The sequence below is a fragment of the Macaca mulatta genome, chromosome 9 (genome assembly GCF_049350105.2).
Source record: "Macaca mulatta isolate MMU2019108-1 chromosome 9, T2T-MMU8v2.0, whole genome shotgun sequence".
Taxonomy (NCBI): domain Eukaryota; kingdom Metazoa; phylum Chordata; class Mammalia; order Primates; family Cercopithecidae; genus Macaca; species Macaca mulatta.
In genome coordinates, this window is record NC_133414.1 from 114357993 (window position 1) to 114375437 (window position 17445).

At 43.0% G+C, this 17445-nt stretch overlaps 1 protein-coding gene across 44 annotated transcripts in view; it reads left to right on the top strand.

Annotated features, from left to right (window-relative positions):
- The window catches only part of GBF1 (golgi brefeldin A resistant guanine nucleotide exchange factor 1), a 154013-nt gene that overhangs the window by 16143 nt on the left and 120425 nt on the right, over positions 1 to 17445 (top strand). For all 44 annotated transcript variants that reach the window (XR_013398342.1, XR_013398343.1, XR_013398344.1 and 41 more), the window contains 2 exons: positions 13661 to 13766; positions 15427 to 15493. Coding sequence is in view for 33 of the 44 variants with exons in the window: in XM_077947383.1 (XP_077803509.1) it covers positions 13661 to 13766; positions 15427 to 15493 (173 nt within the window). In the remaining 11 variants the exon portion in view is untranslated. The remainder of the gene's footprint in view (positions 1 to 13660; positions 13767 to 15426; positions 15494 to 17445) is intronic.

Consider the following 17445-nt stretch of genomic DNA (forward strand, 5'->3'; position numbering starts at 1 on the left):
GCACCCTAGAATCAGGTTGTCACCAGACGGACGTGTGGAAGGCTTGAGGTTACAGCAGCACAGGGAACTGGGCTATGAGAAGGCTTTCCTCTTACAGGACAGCTCAACTGCCAGTCTGAATCTGTATATAAACACTAGACCTATCTTCTGGGTCTATTTGTTCCTTTATACAATCTTTCACAGACATTCTTTTCTGGTGTATGTTTTTGTTGACATTTCTCTCCCAGATCTTCTCTTCACCAAGGAGATGAGGCTTAATCATAAGGAAACCACTCTGTTATGACGTATTTGACTGAGAGCAGAGAGATGTTTGAGTAATGGCAAAGTTTGGTATTGTTGGCCTATTATTTTTAGTGGGCGAAAAGAGTCATGAGAGATTTTCAGCCAGTTGTAGGGTCAGAGCCCCAGAGTGAGTGATGGAACATAACCCTAGAGAGTGTAGTTTATGGCACTGTGATGACCTTTGATAAACTGCTGTGTTGTAAAGCTGTAAAAGTCCACCAAGGGTAAAGAATGCTTTTAGAAATAAGGAATAGTGTAGATGGTGTTTTTAAATGCACAATGTGGAAACTTGTATGCCTTTAATTCAGGTATACAAGGCACTCTAGGCCCTGTGGAGGATACAAATGGAAAGGTCTGCTTTGGGATTGCTCAGTTAATGCACTTCTTAAAAGTAGTAGCGTATATGTGCAGTGACCTAGCTAGAGCAAGTAGTAGGTTAAGAGCAGGATCAACCTAATGCCTTTTGGTATGTAGTGGGCACTCAATAAATGTTATCTCTATCTGGGATTAGTTTCAATATGTGATCAGAACTTGTGGCCTGCTTTTGGTCCTGGCAGTCAGGAACACTTTGCACTTTTGCATGATGAGGTAGTAACAAGGAGGATCAAAACGTCATAGTGTTAGAAGAGAAAACTATTTAGGATCTTGGAATGACAGCTCAGTTTTTCCTACCTTTGTCCTTATTAAATTGAAATTTCATAATTTCCCTTTACCCTTCCTACCTTTGTCCTTATGAAATTGAAATTTTTGTATGTGTTGAGAGAAGGGGGATGGCATTATTTATGCTTCACGTGTGTTGATTTAGAATTAGTGGGATGGAAATGGTACAGGAAACTATTTGCATTTTAACTTGCTGATCTAAGTGTAGAATTCCTCCCCTCTCCCCGCCCCCAAAAAAGTAGTTGAACGCAGCAAATGAAATGACATAGCTCAGGGAGTACCCAGGTTTGATGATCCTGCCTTGCTCACTTGGGCCATTGCCCTGCTGAGTTGATATGCTTTGCATAACAGGCAATCTAGTCTCTGGGTAGGCAGTGTGATCAATCCAGGATTCAGTCATCCCCAGTTGAGCCTGAGGGTGACTGTAGAGGCATCAAAACGTTTTCTCTTTCTCTCTCTCTCTCTTTTTATAATCCTAAATGTCATTTCTAGATAGGAATAATTTTCTAGATAGGAATAATTCCCACTCCTACCCACAAATCAGAAAATTCATCCTTCAAATACAAGTTCTAAACTTGTATTTGAGCTTCTTTTTAATGGTGTTTATAGATAGTGTGTTCCAGTCTTGACAGTGATGCTCATTGGCACAGTGGGAACTCAGGTTATAGACATATCTCCTCAGTAGCCGGGCACCAATCCCAGTTTCAGCTCAGAGTTCTCAAAGTTCCACTACTATTTTATTTCCCTCTGTTCCAGAAGTCAGGATGACTGCCACTTTTACATAATAACCTCATTGATAGGGTACTTAGACTGGCTACTGTGGGCAGCTAGAGAGGAAGAAGACACAGCTCTTGCTTTTGAGGAGACTCTATTTATAGAGTACTCACTGCAAGGATCACCCTAATCTTTGTATGACACTTCTCATTGGTTGATCACACTCTATATCCCTGTGGCTCTGTGTGATTGATTAGAATGATTCTGTTGTTGGGTTAATGGTGGGATTGAATTTAAGGGTGTATGTTTTTGTTGACATTTTATCCTCAGGCTGGAAGAGCTATGTAAATATAATGGGCTACTGTTTAGCTGTTATTCTTTTTTTTAATATTTCAATATGTTCAACTGCAGTTGTTTAACTAAATGAAAATATAATAAAGCAATGTGCTGATTTGGAACCCCAGTAATAATAGAAGTGATCATAGAAGTGATTATTTGTTCTAGTAGTAGTGGAAATTATCATAGATGCAATAGTCGTATGGAAGTATGATGGCAAAGTAATGGTTTGCCAGTCATACGAACCAGGGGCTACAAGCTCACATGCCTAAATGCCAGGCAGGTAATGTAAATGAGTGAATTGAGTCCCATGGGAATGTATTAGGATTAGTGGGGACTCTGGTGTACTGGAGAACCCATGCCTTTATTTTTTTTTATCTTTCATTTTGATTTCTTTTTATTGAGACAGGGTCTTGCTCTGTCACCCTGGCTGGAGTGCAGAGGAGCAATCACAGCTCACTGCAGCCTTGATCTCTGGGCTCAAATGATCTTGCCACCTCAGCCTCCCAAGTAGCTGGGACTACAGATGTGTGCCATCATGCCCAGCTAATTTTTAAATATTTTGTAGAGACAAGGTCTCACAATGTTGCTCAGGCTGGTTTCAAACTCCTAGACTCAAGCAATCCTACCACCTTGGCCTCCCAAAGTGCTGGGATTACAGGAATGAACCACCATGCTCAACCCATTCCCTTATTTAAAAGAGCCAACTGTTCCTTTTTCAACAGATTGTTACTGTTTTAGAATGCGGGCACAGAATGACCACCCTATTTTTCAGGAGAAACTGGAAATTTAAATCATTGTGTTTTCTTTTTTTTTTTTTTTGAGACGGAGTCTCGCTGTGTCTCCCAGGCTGGAGTGCAGTGGCGTGATCTCGGCTCACTGCAAGCTCCGCCTCCCAGGTTTACGCCATTCTCCCGCCTCAGCCTCCCAAGTAGCTGGGACTACAGGTGCCCGCCACCACGCCCAGCTAGTTTTTTGTATTTTTAGTAGAGACGGGGTTTCACCATGTTAGCCAGGATAGTCTCGATCTCCTGACCTCGTGATCCACCCGTCTTGGCCTCCCAAAGTGCTGGGATTACAGGCTTGAGCCACTGCGCCCGGCCTAAATCATTGTGTTTTCTAATTGCTGGAAACTAGTTTAAAATATTTTTGTTTGTTTGTTTGTTTGTTTTTCTTGAGACAGAGTCCCGCTCTGTCACCCAGGCTGGAGTGCAATGACCGGATCTCGGCTCACTGCAAGCTCCGCCTCCCGGGTTCATGCCATTCTCCTGCCTCAACCTCCCGAGTAGCTGGGACTACAGGCGTCCGCCACCTCGCCCGGCTAGTTTTTTTGTATTTTTGTAGTAGAGACGGGGTTTCACCATGTTAGCCAGGATAGTCTCGATCTCCTGACCTTGTGATCCGCCCATCTCGGCCTCCCAAAGTGCTGGGATTACAGGCTTGAGCCACCGCGCCCAGCCTTAAAAATATTTTTAAGCCTTTTTCAGGCCAAACAAAATATGTCTGTGGACTGGATTCTGCCCAATGGCTACTGGATGATGACCCTCAATAAACAAAATGGGCAGGCCTTATGAGACTTAATCACTGCAGTTCTCTATGCATAATCACATAGACTTTTTCTTTGTCCTGCTCTGCCAGCTGTCACCTTTATACCTTGGGTGCCCTGAGTGGCTAAAAGATGGAGTGAGATAGAGAAACTTTGTTTCATTTTTCATCTCTAAGCTGGCAGAAGGGACAGCTTTGGACATATTAGTAGCTTCCTTATAAATTATTCTTGAGATACTCTGAGAGTCTCCACAGTGGGAGGAGATGGCATGCCAGAGCTGAGGTACACTGTTCACCTGATTATCAGGTCTGGGAGGATTTTCCAGTGATGCCTTGTCAGGGCACCAGCTTTTTTCCCAGTTTAACCTTCTTTTACTTCCACCCTTTGAGTAAATTTCTTGAGCTCAGTAAGTTGTTTCCTAGTTTAGTAACTTTGGTTATTCTCAGTAAAGCACATAACTATGGTGTGTTCCTAGGCCAGCTCTGGAAATGTTAAAAGATCTGCATCTTTAGTGTTTCTCTGGCTTTTTTTATTTTTTAGATGGAGTCTTGCTCTGTCGCCCAGGCTAGAGTGCAGTGGCGTGATCTCGGCTCACTGTAACCTCTGCCTCCCGGGTTCAAGCAATTCTCCTGCCGTAGCCTCCTGAGTAGTTGGGACTACAGGTGCGTGCCACCACACCTGGCTAATTTTTGTGTTTTTAGTAGAGATGGGGTTTCACCATATTGGCCAGGCTGTTCTTGAACTCTTGACCTCGTGATCCGCCCGCCTTGGCCTCCCAAAGTGCTGGGTTTACAGGCGTGAGCCACCGCGCCCTGCCTTCTCTGGCTTTTAAACGGATTGAGTGAACATAAACCTTAGAAGGGCCTATTGCTGGTCCTTCAGCTCCCTACTACCATCTACCTTTTCAGAAGGTCTATCGGTTTTCTTGATTTGCGCAGCTCTGTATTAGACACAAAGGCATCATGAAAAAGAGAAACAAACTTGCGCTTTTGCCTCTGGATAATTTATTTGCTAGTTGGATAAGGACAATTTTTTTTGAGACAGAGTCTCTCTCTGCCACCCAAGCTGGAATGCAGTGATGTGAGATCTCGGCTCACTGCAACCTTTGCCTCTCAGGCTGAAGTGATCCTCCCATCTCAGCCTCCTGAGTAGCTGGGACTATAGGCGCTTGCCACCAAGCCTGCCTGATTTTTGTATTTTTTGTAGAGACAGGGTTTTACCATGTTGCCCAGAGTGCAGGGGTGTCATCATAGCTCATTGCAGCCTTGATTTTTTGGGCTCAAGTGATCCTCCTGCTTTAGCCTCCCTAGTAGCTCGGACTACAGGCACGTACCACTATGTCCCACTACTTTTTATTTTTATTTTTTAAATTTGTGTTGCCTAGGCTGGTCTCTGACTCCTAAGCTCAAGCATTCCTCCTGCTTTGGCCTCCTACAGTGCTGGGATTACCGATGAGAACTACTGCACCTGGCCAAGGAAAATGTTTAAAAGTGATTAAGAGGCCAGGCGCGGTAGCTCATGCCTGTAATCCCAGCACTTTGGGAAGTCAAGGCAGGCAGATCACCTGAGGTCAGGAATTCAAGGCCAGCTTGGCCAACATTGTGAAACCCTGTTTTTACTAAAAATATAAAAATTAGCTAGGTGTGGTGGTGGGCGCCTGTAATCCCAGCTACTCGGGAGGCTGAGGCAGGAGAATCACTTGAACCCTGGAGGTGGAGGTTGCAATGAGCCAAGATCGTGCCGCTGTACTCCAGCCTGGATGACAAGAGCAAAACTCCGTCTCAAAACAAAAAAACAAAAACCAAACAAAACAAAAAAACCATAAAAGCAATTAAAAAAAAAAAAAACTTAAACACTAGTGTACTAAAAACAGCTATTTAGAGACAAAGAAAATAAGACATATATGAATAATTGACAGTTATATTAAAAATTATATATTTCACAAAAATATGAATGTGCAAATAACACTTGAGGAGATGTCAGGAAGATAGATGTGAAGAAAGAAGCATTATGATTTAGCTGGTAGGTAAATGTGGGTTCTTTTTACCTGTATGGAAGGTTTGTGACTTCTGGTAGAGAAGCAAATACAGAACACCAAAAAAAGGTTTGCCAGTGTGGCTCAGAGTCATTGTCTTCTACGAAGTCATTTTTCTTGTGAGGTGGATGTGTGCTGTACCACTCTTGAAGAGTCAGTCTTGATGTTAGTTAATTCATTTGTTCATCCAGTATTTATTGATCATTTTTCTTACTATGTGTCAGGCTTTGGAGATAAAAAGGTAAATAAATCATGGTCTTTCCCCCTGAGATAGAGCCTGATAGTCCCATGGTGGAGATATACTAAATAAATAATTATAAATTGGTATGAGATGTGTTTATTTTTATTTTCATTTATTTATTTGAGGCAGAGTCTCACTCTGTCACCCAGGCTGGAGTGCAGTGGCACGGTCATAGCTCAGGGCAACCTGGAACTCGTCAGCTCAAGTGATCCTCCTGCCTTAGCCTCCCAAGTAGCTGGGACAACAGGTGTGTGCCACCACACCTGGCCAGTTTTTCTTTATGTTTTGTAGATGCAGAGTCTCGCCATGTTGCCTAGGCTGGTCTTGAACTTCTAGGCTCAACTGATGCTCCTGCCTTGGCCTCCCAAAGTGCTGGGATCACAGACATCAGCCACTGTGCCTGGCCAAGATATGTTTAAATAGAGATAGGTACAAAGTGCTGTGGGTGGCCGGGTGTGGTGGCTCATACCTGTAATCCCAGCACTTTGAGAGACTGAGGCAGGCAGATCACTTGAGGTCAGGAATTTGAGACCAGGAGTTTGAGACCAGCCTGGCCAACATGGCCCAACTCTACTGAAAATACTAAAAAAGTGGAAAAAAGGGCTGGGCTTAGTGGCTTACGCCTGTAATCCCAGCACTTTGGGAGGCCGAGGCAGGCAGATCACCTGAGGCTGGGAGTTTGAGACCAGCCTGACTAACATGGAGAAACCTCGTCTCTACTAAAAATATAAAATCGGCCAGGCATGGTGGTGCATGAATGTAATCCCAGCTACTCAGGAGGTTGAGGCAGGAGAATCGCTTGAACCTGGGAGGTGGAGGTTACAGTGAGCTGAGACTGTGCCATTGGACTCCAGCCTGGGCAACAAGGGGGAAACGCTGTCTCAAAAAAAAAAAAAGTAAAAAAAAAAAAGTGGAAAATAAATAAATAAAGTGGTTGTAAGCTTGTTCTTAGAACCACTGTGATATTCTGACTCCCTCATTGACTTTTGGATGGAATGAGTAAGGGTTTATCAGGTGGACAAGAGTGAGAAAAAACATTCAGAATAGAAAGGGAACTTCATATGCAAAGGCAAAGAGGCAGCAAAGACCATGACTTTAAAAAGTAGGAATGACGGGGCACGGTGGCTCACACCTATAATCCCAGCATTTTGGGAGTCTGAGGCAGGCAGATTGCTTTGAGCTCTGGAGTTTGAGACCAGCCTGGGCAACATGGCAAAATGTTGTCTCTACAAAAAATACAAAAAAATTAGCCAGGCTTGGTAGCTTGTACCTGTATTTCTAGCTACTTGGGAGGCTGAGGTAGGAGGATCACTTGAGCCTGGGAAGCAGATGTTGCAGTGAGCCAAGATTGTACCACTGCACTCCAGCCTAGGCGACAGAATGAGACCCTGTCTCAAAAAAAAAACCCAAAAATTAAAAAACAAAAGAACTTTTTAGGGTCTTTTATTTTATTTTATTTTATTATTTTTTGAGCTGGTGTCTTGCTCTGCTGCCCAGGCTGTAGTGGTGCAATCTTGGCTTACTCCACTTCCTGGATTCAAGCAATCCTCCCGCCTCAGCCTCCTGAATAGCTGGGATTACAGGCCCCTGCCATCATGCCCAGCTAATTTTTGTATTTTTAGTAGAGTGGGGATTTCACCATGCTGTCCAGGCTGGTCTCAAACTCCTGACCTCAGTTGATCTGCCCGCCTTAGCCTCCCAAAGTGCTGGGATTACAGGCATGAGCCACTGCCCCCAGCCGAGGGTCTATTTTATACAAAGAATATATGTAGCATTTATGGGGCACCAGTGGCTGCCACCCAGCTTGAAAAACAACATTACCAAAACTGAGGCTGCATGTATGCCCTTCCTTGTTAGTTCCCCGACACTCCCTGCCCCTTGCCACTATTCTCAGTTTTTTTTGTGAGCTTCTCTGGGGTATAGTCCTAGAAGTGGAATTGCTGTAATACAGGATATGAAGTGCTTTAGCTTTGTAAGATAAGGCCGAATTGTTATACAAATTCATATTAATTTAGATACATAACAGCCATTTGTTCTGCATTTTTTTACCAATTTAAAAAGAATTTTTTTTTTTTTTTTTTGAGACAGGGTCTTACTCTGTTGCCCAGGCTGGAGTACAGTAGTGTGATCATGGCTCACTGCAGCCTTGACCTCCTAGGCTCAAGTGATCACTTCAGCCTCGCATGTAGCTGGGACTACAGGCACGTGCCACCATGCCCTACTAATTTTTAAATTTTTTGTAGAGATGGAGTTTTGCCATGTTGCCCAGGCTGTTCTCAAATTCCTGGGCTCAAGTGATTCTCCTGCATCGGCCTCCTGAAATGCTGGATTACAGGCATGAGCACCTGGCCTTTTAAGTATTATCAGATTTAAAGTGTTTTGCTATTTCAGGAATATAAAGTGGTATATCATTATAATCTTATTTTGTAATTTTCCTGATTATTAATGAAGCTAATAATCTTTTCATGTATTTATTTGCTGTTTATGTTTCCTATTCTATGAAACGCCTATGCATGTCTGTTACCAATTTTGGGGAGGGGTTATATGTCTGGTTCTTGTAGTTTTGCAGCAGTTATTGTATGCTTTGTATATTATTCCTTTATTAGTTATATGTGCTACAAATATTTTCTTCTGGTTTGTGCCTTATCTTTTCCCTCTTTTTTATGGTATCTTTTGAACAGACATTTTAAATTTTAACATTGTTGAATTCACCGATTTTTTAAAGAGGTTTTACTTTTTGTTTCCTGTTTAGGTACTTCTCCCTTATGCTGAGTTTATTAAAATACTGTCCTGTAGCTAGGTGCTGTGGCGCACACCTGTTGTCTCAGCTATCCAGGAGGCTGACGTGGAAGGATTGCTTGAGCCTAGGAGTTTGAGTCCAGGTTCAGCAACATAGCAAGACCCTATCTCTAAAAAAAAAAAATCAAAAAGAAAATATTCTCATATATTAGCTTCTAAGAGATTTCAAGTTTTGCTTTTCATATTTAAATAACCTGAGATATATTTTTGGTATTCCATTAAATAAGAATCCAATTTATTGTTTCTTTTTCTTCTGCTTTTGTTTGGATATAGACAGAGTTGCCAAGTGATACAGTGACTCCTCTTTGGATCCTGTTGAGGTAACTGGGATGCCACAGAGCACTAGGGGAATGTTCTAGACCCAGCTTTAAATGGACAGTGCTTTCAAGGGTACATGTTACTCAGAGTCTCTGGACCAGTGGCTTATCTGGCTAAGGGTATTAGTTGGTATTTATTTAGTTGTTCCCTCTCTTATTTATTTTTTTCTATTAATTTTTCATTTGTGTGGGTACATAATGGATGTATTTCTCTTGTTATCTCTGACGCAAGATAAATCTTAAGTTTGTTTCTACTATACTTTTATGAGGTTTCTGCAGGCCTTTATGACCTTGTGACAAGGGATTTCTCGGCCATTGGCTACCAGACAGCAAGTGGTTCATCAGTTTCCCATCTGAAGCTGAAGGGCACAACTGTTTGGAGATTCCCTGAGTGAGGAGACATACACTCAGAGACCTAGAAGGAGATTAGGCAGCTCAGCATAATACTTGAAAATAATTCCTCTTCATTCCCTAGATGTTTCTTTTTTTTATGAGACAGAGTCTCACTCTGTTGCCCAGGCTGGAATGCAGTGGTGTGATCTCGGCTCACTGCAACCTCTGCCTCCTGGGTTCAAGTGATTCTCCTGCCTCAGCCTCCCAAGCAGCTGGGATTACAGGTGCGTGTCACCATACCTGGCTAATTTTTGTATTTTTAGTTGAGGCAGGGTTTCACCCTGTTGGCCAGGCTGGTCTTGAACTCCCAACCTCAGGTGATCTGCCCACCTCAGCCTCCCAAAGTGCTGGGATTATAGGCGTGAGCCACTGCGCCCAGCCCTGGATGTTTCTTTTTTACAATGATTTTTTGCTTAGACCTTTGCTATCTTAGAAAGTGGTTAGTTCTTTCCTAAAGAGCTTATTCATTTTTAGTAAATCCGTTGATTAAAATTTAAAAGTAGTTAATAGGTAATATATGTTTGTGACACAAAATTCAAAAGGTAAAAAAGAATATACAGAGAAAAGTTAGTCTTCCTTTCACTCCTCCACCACTCAGTTCCCTAGTCATCTGGTTTCTTTCCCTGGAGGCAGCAACCTCTTAGCAGTTTCTTACAAGTCCTTCCAGAGACCTAGAGCATATTCATCTTGCCTACATGATTTAAGGAAGGGGAAATACGAGGAGAGATTTAATATTTTCTCTTCTGATTCTTTAAATCATTTTTGAATTTATCTTTCCTTTATTTCTAAGTTCTCCTCCTCCTCCTCCTCATAAGAGAGGATGGTTGTACATTCATATCATTGAACCTTCTCAGAAGAGAACATTGTTGTATTCCTAGAGCATGTGGAAAGCAGATAGTCTTCTGAGACTAACCTAGTTCTTTAAATTGTCATTAATATAAATCTTGTGTTGGATTCCCTTGTGGACTGGGGACGTGTTGTGGGCATGGACACATTATTATTATTATTATTTTATTTTATTTATTTATTTTTTTTGAGACGGAGTCTCACTCTGTCGCCCAGGCTGGAGTACAGTGGCGCAATCTCGGCTCACTGCAAACTCTGCCTCCCGGGTTCATGCCATTCTTCTGCCTCAGCCTCCTGAGTAGCTGGGACTACAGGCGCCCCCCACCATGCCCGGTTAATTTTTTTGTATTTTTAGTAGAGATGGGGTTTCACTGTGTTAGTCAGGATGGTCTCGATCTTCTGACCTTGTGATCTGCCCACCTCAGCTTCACAAAGTGTTGGGATTACAGGCGTGAGCCACCGCGTCTGGCCTATTATTATTATTTTTTGTTTGTTTGTTTTTTTTTGTTTTGTTTTTTGAGACGGAGTCTCGCTCTGTCGCCCAGGCTGGAGTGCAGTGGCACAAACGCACTCTTGATCTACTGCAGCCTCGATCTGCCGGCCTCAAGCAATCCTCCCACCTCAGCCTCCCTACCAGCTGGGACTACTGGTGTGCACTACCACACCTGGCTAATTTTTGTATTTTTTGTAGAGACAGGGTTCGCCATGTTGCCGAGGCTGGTCCCGAACTCCTGGGCTCAAACAATCTGCCCACCTCAGCCTTCCACAGTGTTGGGGTTTAAAGGTGTGAGCTACTGCGCCTGGCCCCTGTACAAAATTTGTACCAGTTTCTTTTTTCTTTATCATGGTGGTTTTCATGCTTTTCACTTTCTGGGGGGCCTCATGTTATGCAAAATATGCAGATTGAGCTATTTGCTGAGTACATTTCTTTCTCTATATCTCTGGCTGTGTCTCAGTTTTCATATCTATTCCACTAAACTGTATAAATGCCTCAAGGGCAGAAATTGTATACCTCTTATCATTATTAATGTTTAATTATATTGATAGTACGGTAATACTTTCTTTTTGTAAAAAAAGAGAAAGTATTTTTTTTCTTTTTTTGAGATGGAGTCTGGCTCCATTGCCCAGGCTGGAGTACAGTGGTGTAATCTCAGCTCGCTTTAACCTCTGCCTCCCAGGTTCAAGCAATTCTTCTGCCTCAGCCACCCAAGTAAACTGGGATTACAGGCGCTCTCCACCACGCCTGGCCAGTTTTTGTGTTTTGAATGGAGATGGGTTTCACTATGTTGACCAGGCTGGTCTGGAGCTCAGGTGATTTACCCGCCTTGGCACTCCTGAAGTGCTGGGATTACAGGTGCGAGCCACAGTGCCTGACCTTTTTGTAAAAAATTGAAACATTACAGGTCCATCCTGGGCAACAAAGTGAGACCCCATCTCTACAAAAAAATACAAAAATTAGTTGGGTGTGGTGGTGTGCGCCTGAAGTCCCTGCTACTCAGGAGGCTAAGGCAGGAGGATTGCTTGAACCCAAGAGTTCAGGTCTGCAGTGAGGCATGACAGTGCCACAGGACTCCAACCTGGGTGACAGAGTGAGACCCTGTCTCAAAAAAACCCCAAAAGACAAAAACATTACAGATAGGGCTCAAGTATCCTCTGATTGCACCCTGATTTCATAGCACCTTCTTTAGGGATAGTTATGGTTATAAGTTCGGGTATATTAGCACAGACCTTTTATTTTGTATTTACGTATCATATTAATGCTTTCTTGCTGTAAGTTAATATGAGTTTTCAGAACTTTTCAAAGGTCTTGTGACTGTCACTGTCCAGTTTTCTGGAACTGACTGGGCCAGTTGGATGCAGTCACTTATTTATATTTTATATTTATATTTATATTTATATATTTTTAGAGATAGTGTCTTGCTCTATGACCCAGGCTGGAGTGCAGTTGTGGGATCATAGCTCTCTGCAGCCTCGAACTCCTGAGCTCAAGTGATCCTCCTGCCTCAGCCTCCTCAGTAACTAGGACTACAGGTGTGTGCCACCATGTCTAGCTAATTTTTTACTTTTGTTTTTTTGGTAGAGACTGGGTCTCACTGTTTGCCCAGGCTGGTCTCAACTCCTGGGCTCAACTGATTCTCCTGCCTTGGATTCCCAAAGTGCTGGGATTGCATGTGTGAGCCACTTCACCTGGCCTGGATGCAGCCTTTAGGCTGATATTGCAATTGTGGTTCTAAACCAACGCTATGCTTCCAACAACCTTTATTCTCTTCTTTAACTTGAATCTTCACTGTTACTTTATTGAGTAGATAAAAAAGAACAAAGGGAAGGCTATGTATTTAGGGGAGAGCGAGAGAGAGTGTCTTGTTATGTTGCCCAGGCTGGTCTCAAATTCCTGTACTCAAGCAATCCTCCCGCCTTGTCCTCCCGAAGTGCTAGGATTATAGGCATGAGCCACCACGTTTGGCCAGAAATACTGTTTTTAACAAGCTGACATTATAGTTGTATCTGTGTACTTAAAGGCATCATAGAACTTTGGGAACAATTGACTTTGAAGAATTTAACATGCTTCCTGAGGATTGTTGAGGTGCGTTTGAAAAGTTTTCTGGATTGACTTGCTTTGAGTTGTATCTTGAACTACCTTGAACTTCTAAAGACCCCCTAGGAGAGCCAGATAGTTGGATTCATAACATAAGATGGACTTCATCTCATTTTAGTATTACATATTTTTTTTTTTTGAAATGGAGTTTCACTCTTGTTGCCCAGGCTGGAGTGCAATGGTGTGATCTTGGCTCATCACAACCTCTGCCTCCCGGGTTCAAGCAATTCTCCTACCTCAGCCTCCCGAGTAGCTGAGATTACAGGCATGCATCACCATGCTTGGCTAATTTTTTGTGTTTTTAGTGGAGAGGGGGTTTCTCCATGTTGGTCAGGCTGACCTTGAACTCCCAACCTCAGGTGATCCACCTGCCTCGGCCTCCCAAAGTGCTGGGATTACAGGCCTGAGCCACCGCACCTGGCTAACAGATTTTATGAGTATAGAAAATGTTGGTACTGGCTAGGCGCCTGTACTGGCCCACGCCTGTAATCCAAGCACTTTGGGAGGCCCAGCCGGGCAAATTACCTGAGGTCTGGAGTTCGAGACCAGCCTGACTAACACGGAGAAACCCCGTCTCTACTGAAAAAAATACAAAATTAGCTGGATATGGTGGCGCATGCCTGTAATCCCAGCTACTCGGGAGGCTGAGGCAGGAGAATTGCTTGAACCTGGGAGGCAGAGGTTGTGGTAAGCTGAGATCGTGCCATTGCACTCCAGCCTGGGCAACAAGAGTGAAACTCCGCCTCAAAAAAAAACAAAAACAAAAAAAGAAAGAAAATCTTAGTACTGAAAAGTTAAATCACAATTCTAACCTTATCAGGTACCGATTTTTAAGCTTGGGTATGCTTTGGGTAACCAAATATTAACCAGACTATTATCCTAACTGTTTTGGTAGGTTTGCCAAGATGGTGGATAAGAATATTTACATCATTCAAGGGGAGATTAACATTGTGGTTGGGGCCATCAAACGAAATGCCCGATGGAGCACCCATACACCACTGGTAAGTAGGAAATGGATAAATAGCCTGGTCACCAAGTTTTTGTAGGGGATCTATTGGCGTGGTTAAAAGAGTAATCAAATTCCTAGTAATGAGAGTAGTAGGAATTCAGAGTTGTTCTTGATATCTTGTTTTTTGTATACCAACTAGCATCAGATATATAGGCTGTCTTTTTTTTCCTCTGGGACCCAAAAGATGACACCATTCTACTTCTAAATATTTTTGTAAACAGCTTAAGCTAGTCCTGTGCCTGGGACCTCTTTAGTATGCCTAAAAGTGTCAGAAAGATTCCTTATTTTCTAATTCTTTAGGACTATAATTAGCTATCAAATTTATTTAAATCCGGGTAGTTACTGATACATAGAACATGACTTAGTGATAGTACTCCTTCTTGCGGGTTCAGCAAACTTCCATGTATAGAGTAGGCCATATCTTACCAATCAGATGAGTAAGAAACTTACCTGTTATACAGTTGGCTTTCTTTGTTATATATGTTTGAGGATTTTTTTTGTAGAATTGTATAAAACAATTTTTGGCACAGTTGTAAAAACAAGTTTAGAAATTGCCATCTTGGGAGTTTATATGAACATAACTGGTAAGTGCATTTGGAAATTTCTCAAGTTCTTTCATAAAAATATATTGATTTAGAGGTGAGAATGGCATCAGGAGTATCTTTGAAATGAATATGTATGATGACATAATGGTTGAAATGAATATGTATGATGACATAATGGGTATGAAAAAGGAGAGAAGACAGAATAATACACATAGAAAGGACCTGGCAATCTGTAGTAGCTTGAGTGCTATGGTGATGATATAGATTAGCACTTAAGGATTCACTATTTTGGATAAGCCCAGAGTATCTCTACGAAATAAGAGATTAGGGGGCCGGGCGCGGTGGCTCACGCCTGTAATCCCAGCACTTTGGGAGGCCGAGGCGGGCGGATCACAAGGTCAGGAGATCTAGACCACGGTGAAACCCCGTCTCTACTAAAAATACAAAAAATGGCCGGGCGCGGTGGCTCAAGCCTGTAATCCCAGCACTTTGGGAGGCCGAGACGGGCGGATCACGAGGTCAGGAGATCGAGAGACGATCCCGGCTAACACGGTGAAACCCCGTCTCTACTAAAAAAATACAAAAAAATAGCCGGGCGAGGTGGCGGGCGCCTGTCGTCCCAGCTACTCGGGAGGCTGAGGCAGGAGAATGGCGTAAACCCGGGAGGCGGAGCTTGCAGTGAGCTGAGATCCGGCCACTGCACTCCAGCCTGGGTGACAGAGCAAGACTCCGTCTCAAAAAAAAAAAAAAAAAAAAAAAATACAAAAAATTAGCCGGGCGCGGTTGTGGGCGCCTGTAGTCCCAGCTACTCGGGAGGCTGAGGCAGGAGAATGGCGTGAACTCGGGAGGCGGAGCTTGCAGTGAGCCGAGATCGCGCCACTGCACTCCAGCCTGGGCGACAGAGCGAGACTCCGTCTCAAAAAAAAAAAAAAAAAAAAAGATTAGGGAACAGAAAAATATGAACTATGGCTAATTTTCTTTTCCTCAGAAGGAAGACTTACAGGATTTTCTGATTAGATTCAGAGAAAGAGCCCTTGATCTGTCCTTTATTTTCCTTTTCCTCTTTTGGCCCAATAATGACTTACTTTTAATCTATGTGTCCTACAGGATGAAGAACGGGATCCTCTGCTGCATAGTTTCGGTCATCTAAAGGAGGTTTTAAACAATATAACAGGTAAGTCTCCATATGTATGTGAATTACTAATTTTGGTAAAAAAATATGTGTTTGATTTATTGAAAGGATGGACAAACTTTTTTTATAAAGGACTTTGTAGTAAATAATTTAGCCTCTGTGGGCCATGCACAACTGCACAACTACTTAATTCTGCCTTTGTAACTCAAAAGCAGCCGTAGATAATACATAAATGAATGAGCAATATATTTTTTCTTTTTTGTTTATTTTATAGAGACAGGGTCTTGCTATGTTGCCCAGGCTGGTTTCAAATGCCTGAGCTCAAGCAATCCTCCTGTCTTGGCCTCTCAAAGTGTTGGGATTCCAGGCTTAAGCCACTGTGCCTGGCCTATATTTTCTTTTTTTTTTTTTTTTTTTTTTTGAGGAAGAGCCTCACTCTATTGCCCAGGCTGGAGTGCAGTGTGGTTAACGCCTGGTTTAGAGCTCTTTGCTCTATATTGCTTCTGTACATGTGACTAGAGGATAATATACACATTAAATGCCTTATATTTGTGTGTGTGTGTTTATTTTGCATATATACATATACACACACACACACACTGGCAGGGAAGGAGGAAAGTGTCAAAACCAAGGGGATGTAGATACAGGCTGAAAGGGAAAGCTTCAGAGCTATGTTCCTTTGTTGGCCATAAAGGGCTTCTGCAGTGTATAACCCTGGAGTGCTTTTTGCTATTGACATATGTCAGACTGTAATTGGATGGTGTTTCGGCTTCTGCAAATTAAACAAACAATAAATAAGAAAATTTCTTCTTTTCATTAGAAATATGGGAGAATATCTGGAGAAAAATTTTTTTTACTTTCCTAAACATGGGCTAAAGTGGAGATGGAGTCTCGCTCTGTCGCCCAGGCTGGAGTGCAGTGGCACAGTCTCGGCTCACTGCAAGCTCTGCCTCCTGGGTTCACGCCATTCTCCTGCCTCAGCCTCCTGAGTAGCTGGGACTACAGGTGCCCGCCACCTCGCCTGGCTAATTTTATGTATTTTTAGTAGAGACGGGGTTTCACCATGTTAGCCAGGATGGTCTCGATCTCCTGACCTCGTGATCCACCCACCTCAGCCTCCTAAAGTGCTGGGATTACAGGCGTGAGCCACCGCACCTGGCCCTTTTTTTTTTTTTTTTTTTTGAAACAGTGTGTCTCTCTGTTGTCCAGGCTGGAGTGCAGTGGTGTGATCTCGGCTCACTGCAACCTCCATCTCCTAGATTCAAGCGATTTTTGTGCCGCAGCCTCCCAAGTATCTGGGATTACAGACATGCACCACCACACCTGGCTGATTTTTGTGTTTTTACTAGAGACGGAGTTTCACCATGTTGGCCAGGCTGGTCTCAGACTCTTGACCTCAGATGATCCACTTGCCTTGGCGTCCTAAGTGCTGGGAGTACAGACGTGAGCCACTGCGCCCAGCCCATATTTTCTTTTTGTGAAGTGGTGCCATCTCGGCTCACTGCAACTTCTGCCTCTTGGGTTCAAGCAAATCTTCTGCCTCAGCCTCCTAACTGGGATTATAGGCATGTGCCACCATGCCTGGCTAATTTTTGTATTTTTAGTAGAGATCATGTTTCACCGTGTTGGCCAGGCTGGTCTCAAACTTCTGACCTCAAGTGATCCTCCCACCTTGGCCTCCCAACCATATTTTCTTCAAAGGAGCAAATTACACTCAATTGAAACAGCTTTGGAAATGTTAGCCAAGAAGGCTCAAGTGTAGAGGAGGCAATTGTTAACTAGTTAGCAGGGCAAATGCTGCTACTAGGTGGCATGTTCTTATTTTATGGCCTGTACTGACTGGTACTTGACTGCTTTAGAATGTTGGCTACTTGCACAGAATTTTTTAAAAAATTTTACAGATAAAGCCTACATATCCCAATTAGAAAGGAAATATAATGAATGGAGATTTATAGTTCTTTTTGTTTGGTTTTGAATTCAGAGTACTATCTTCT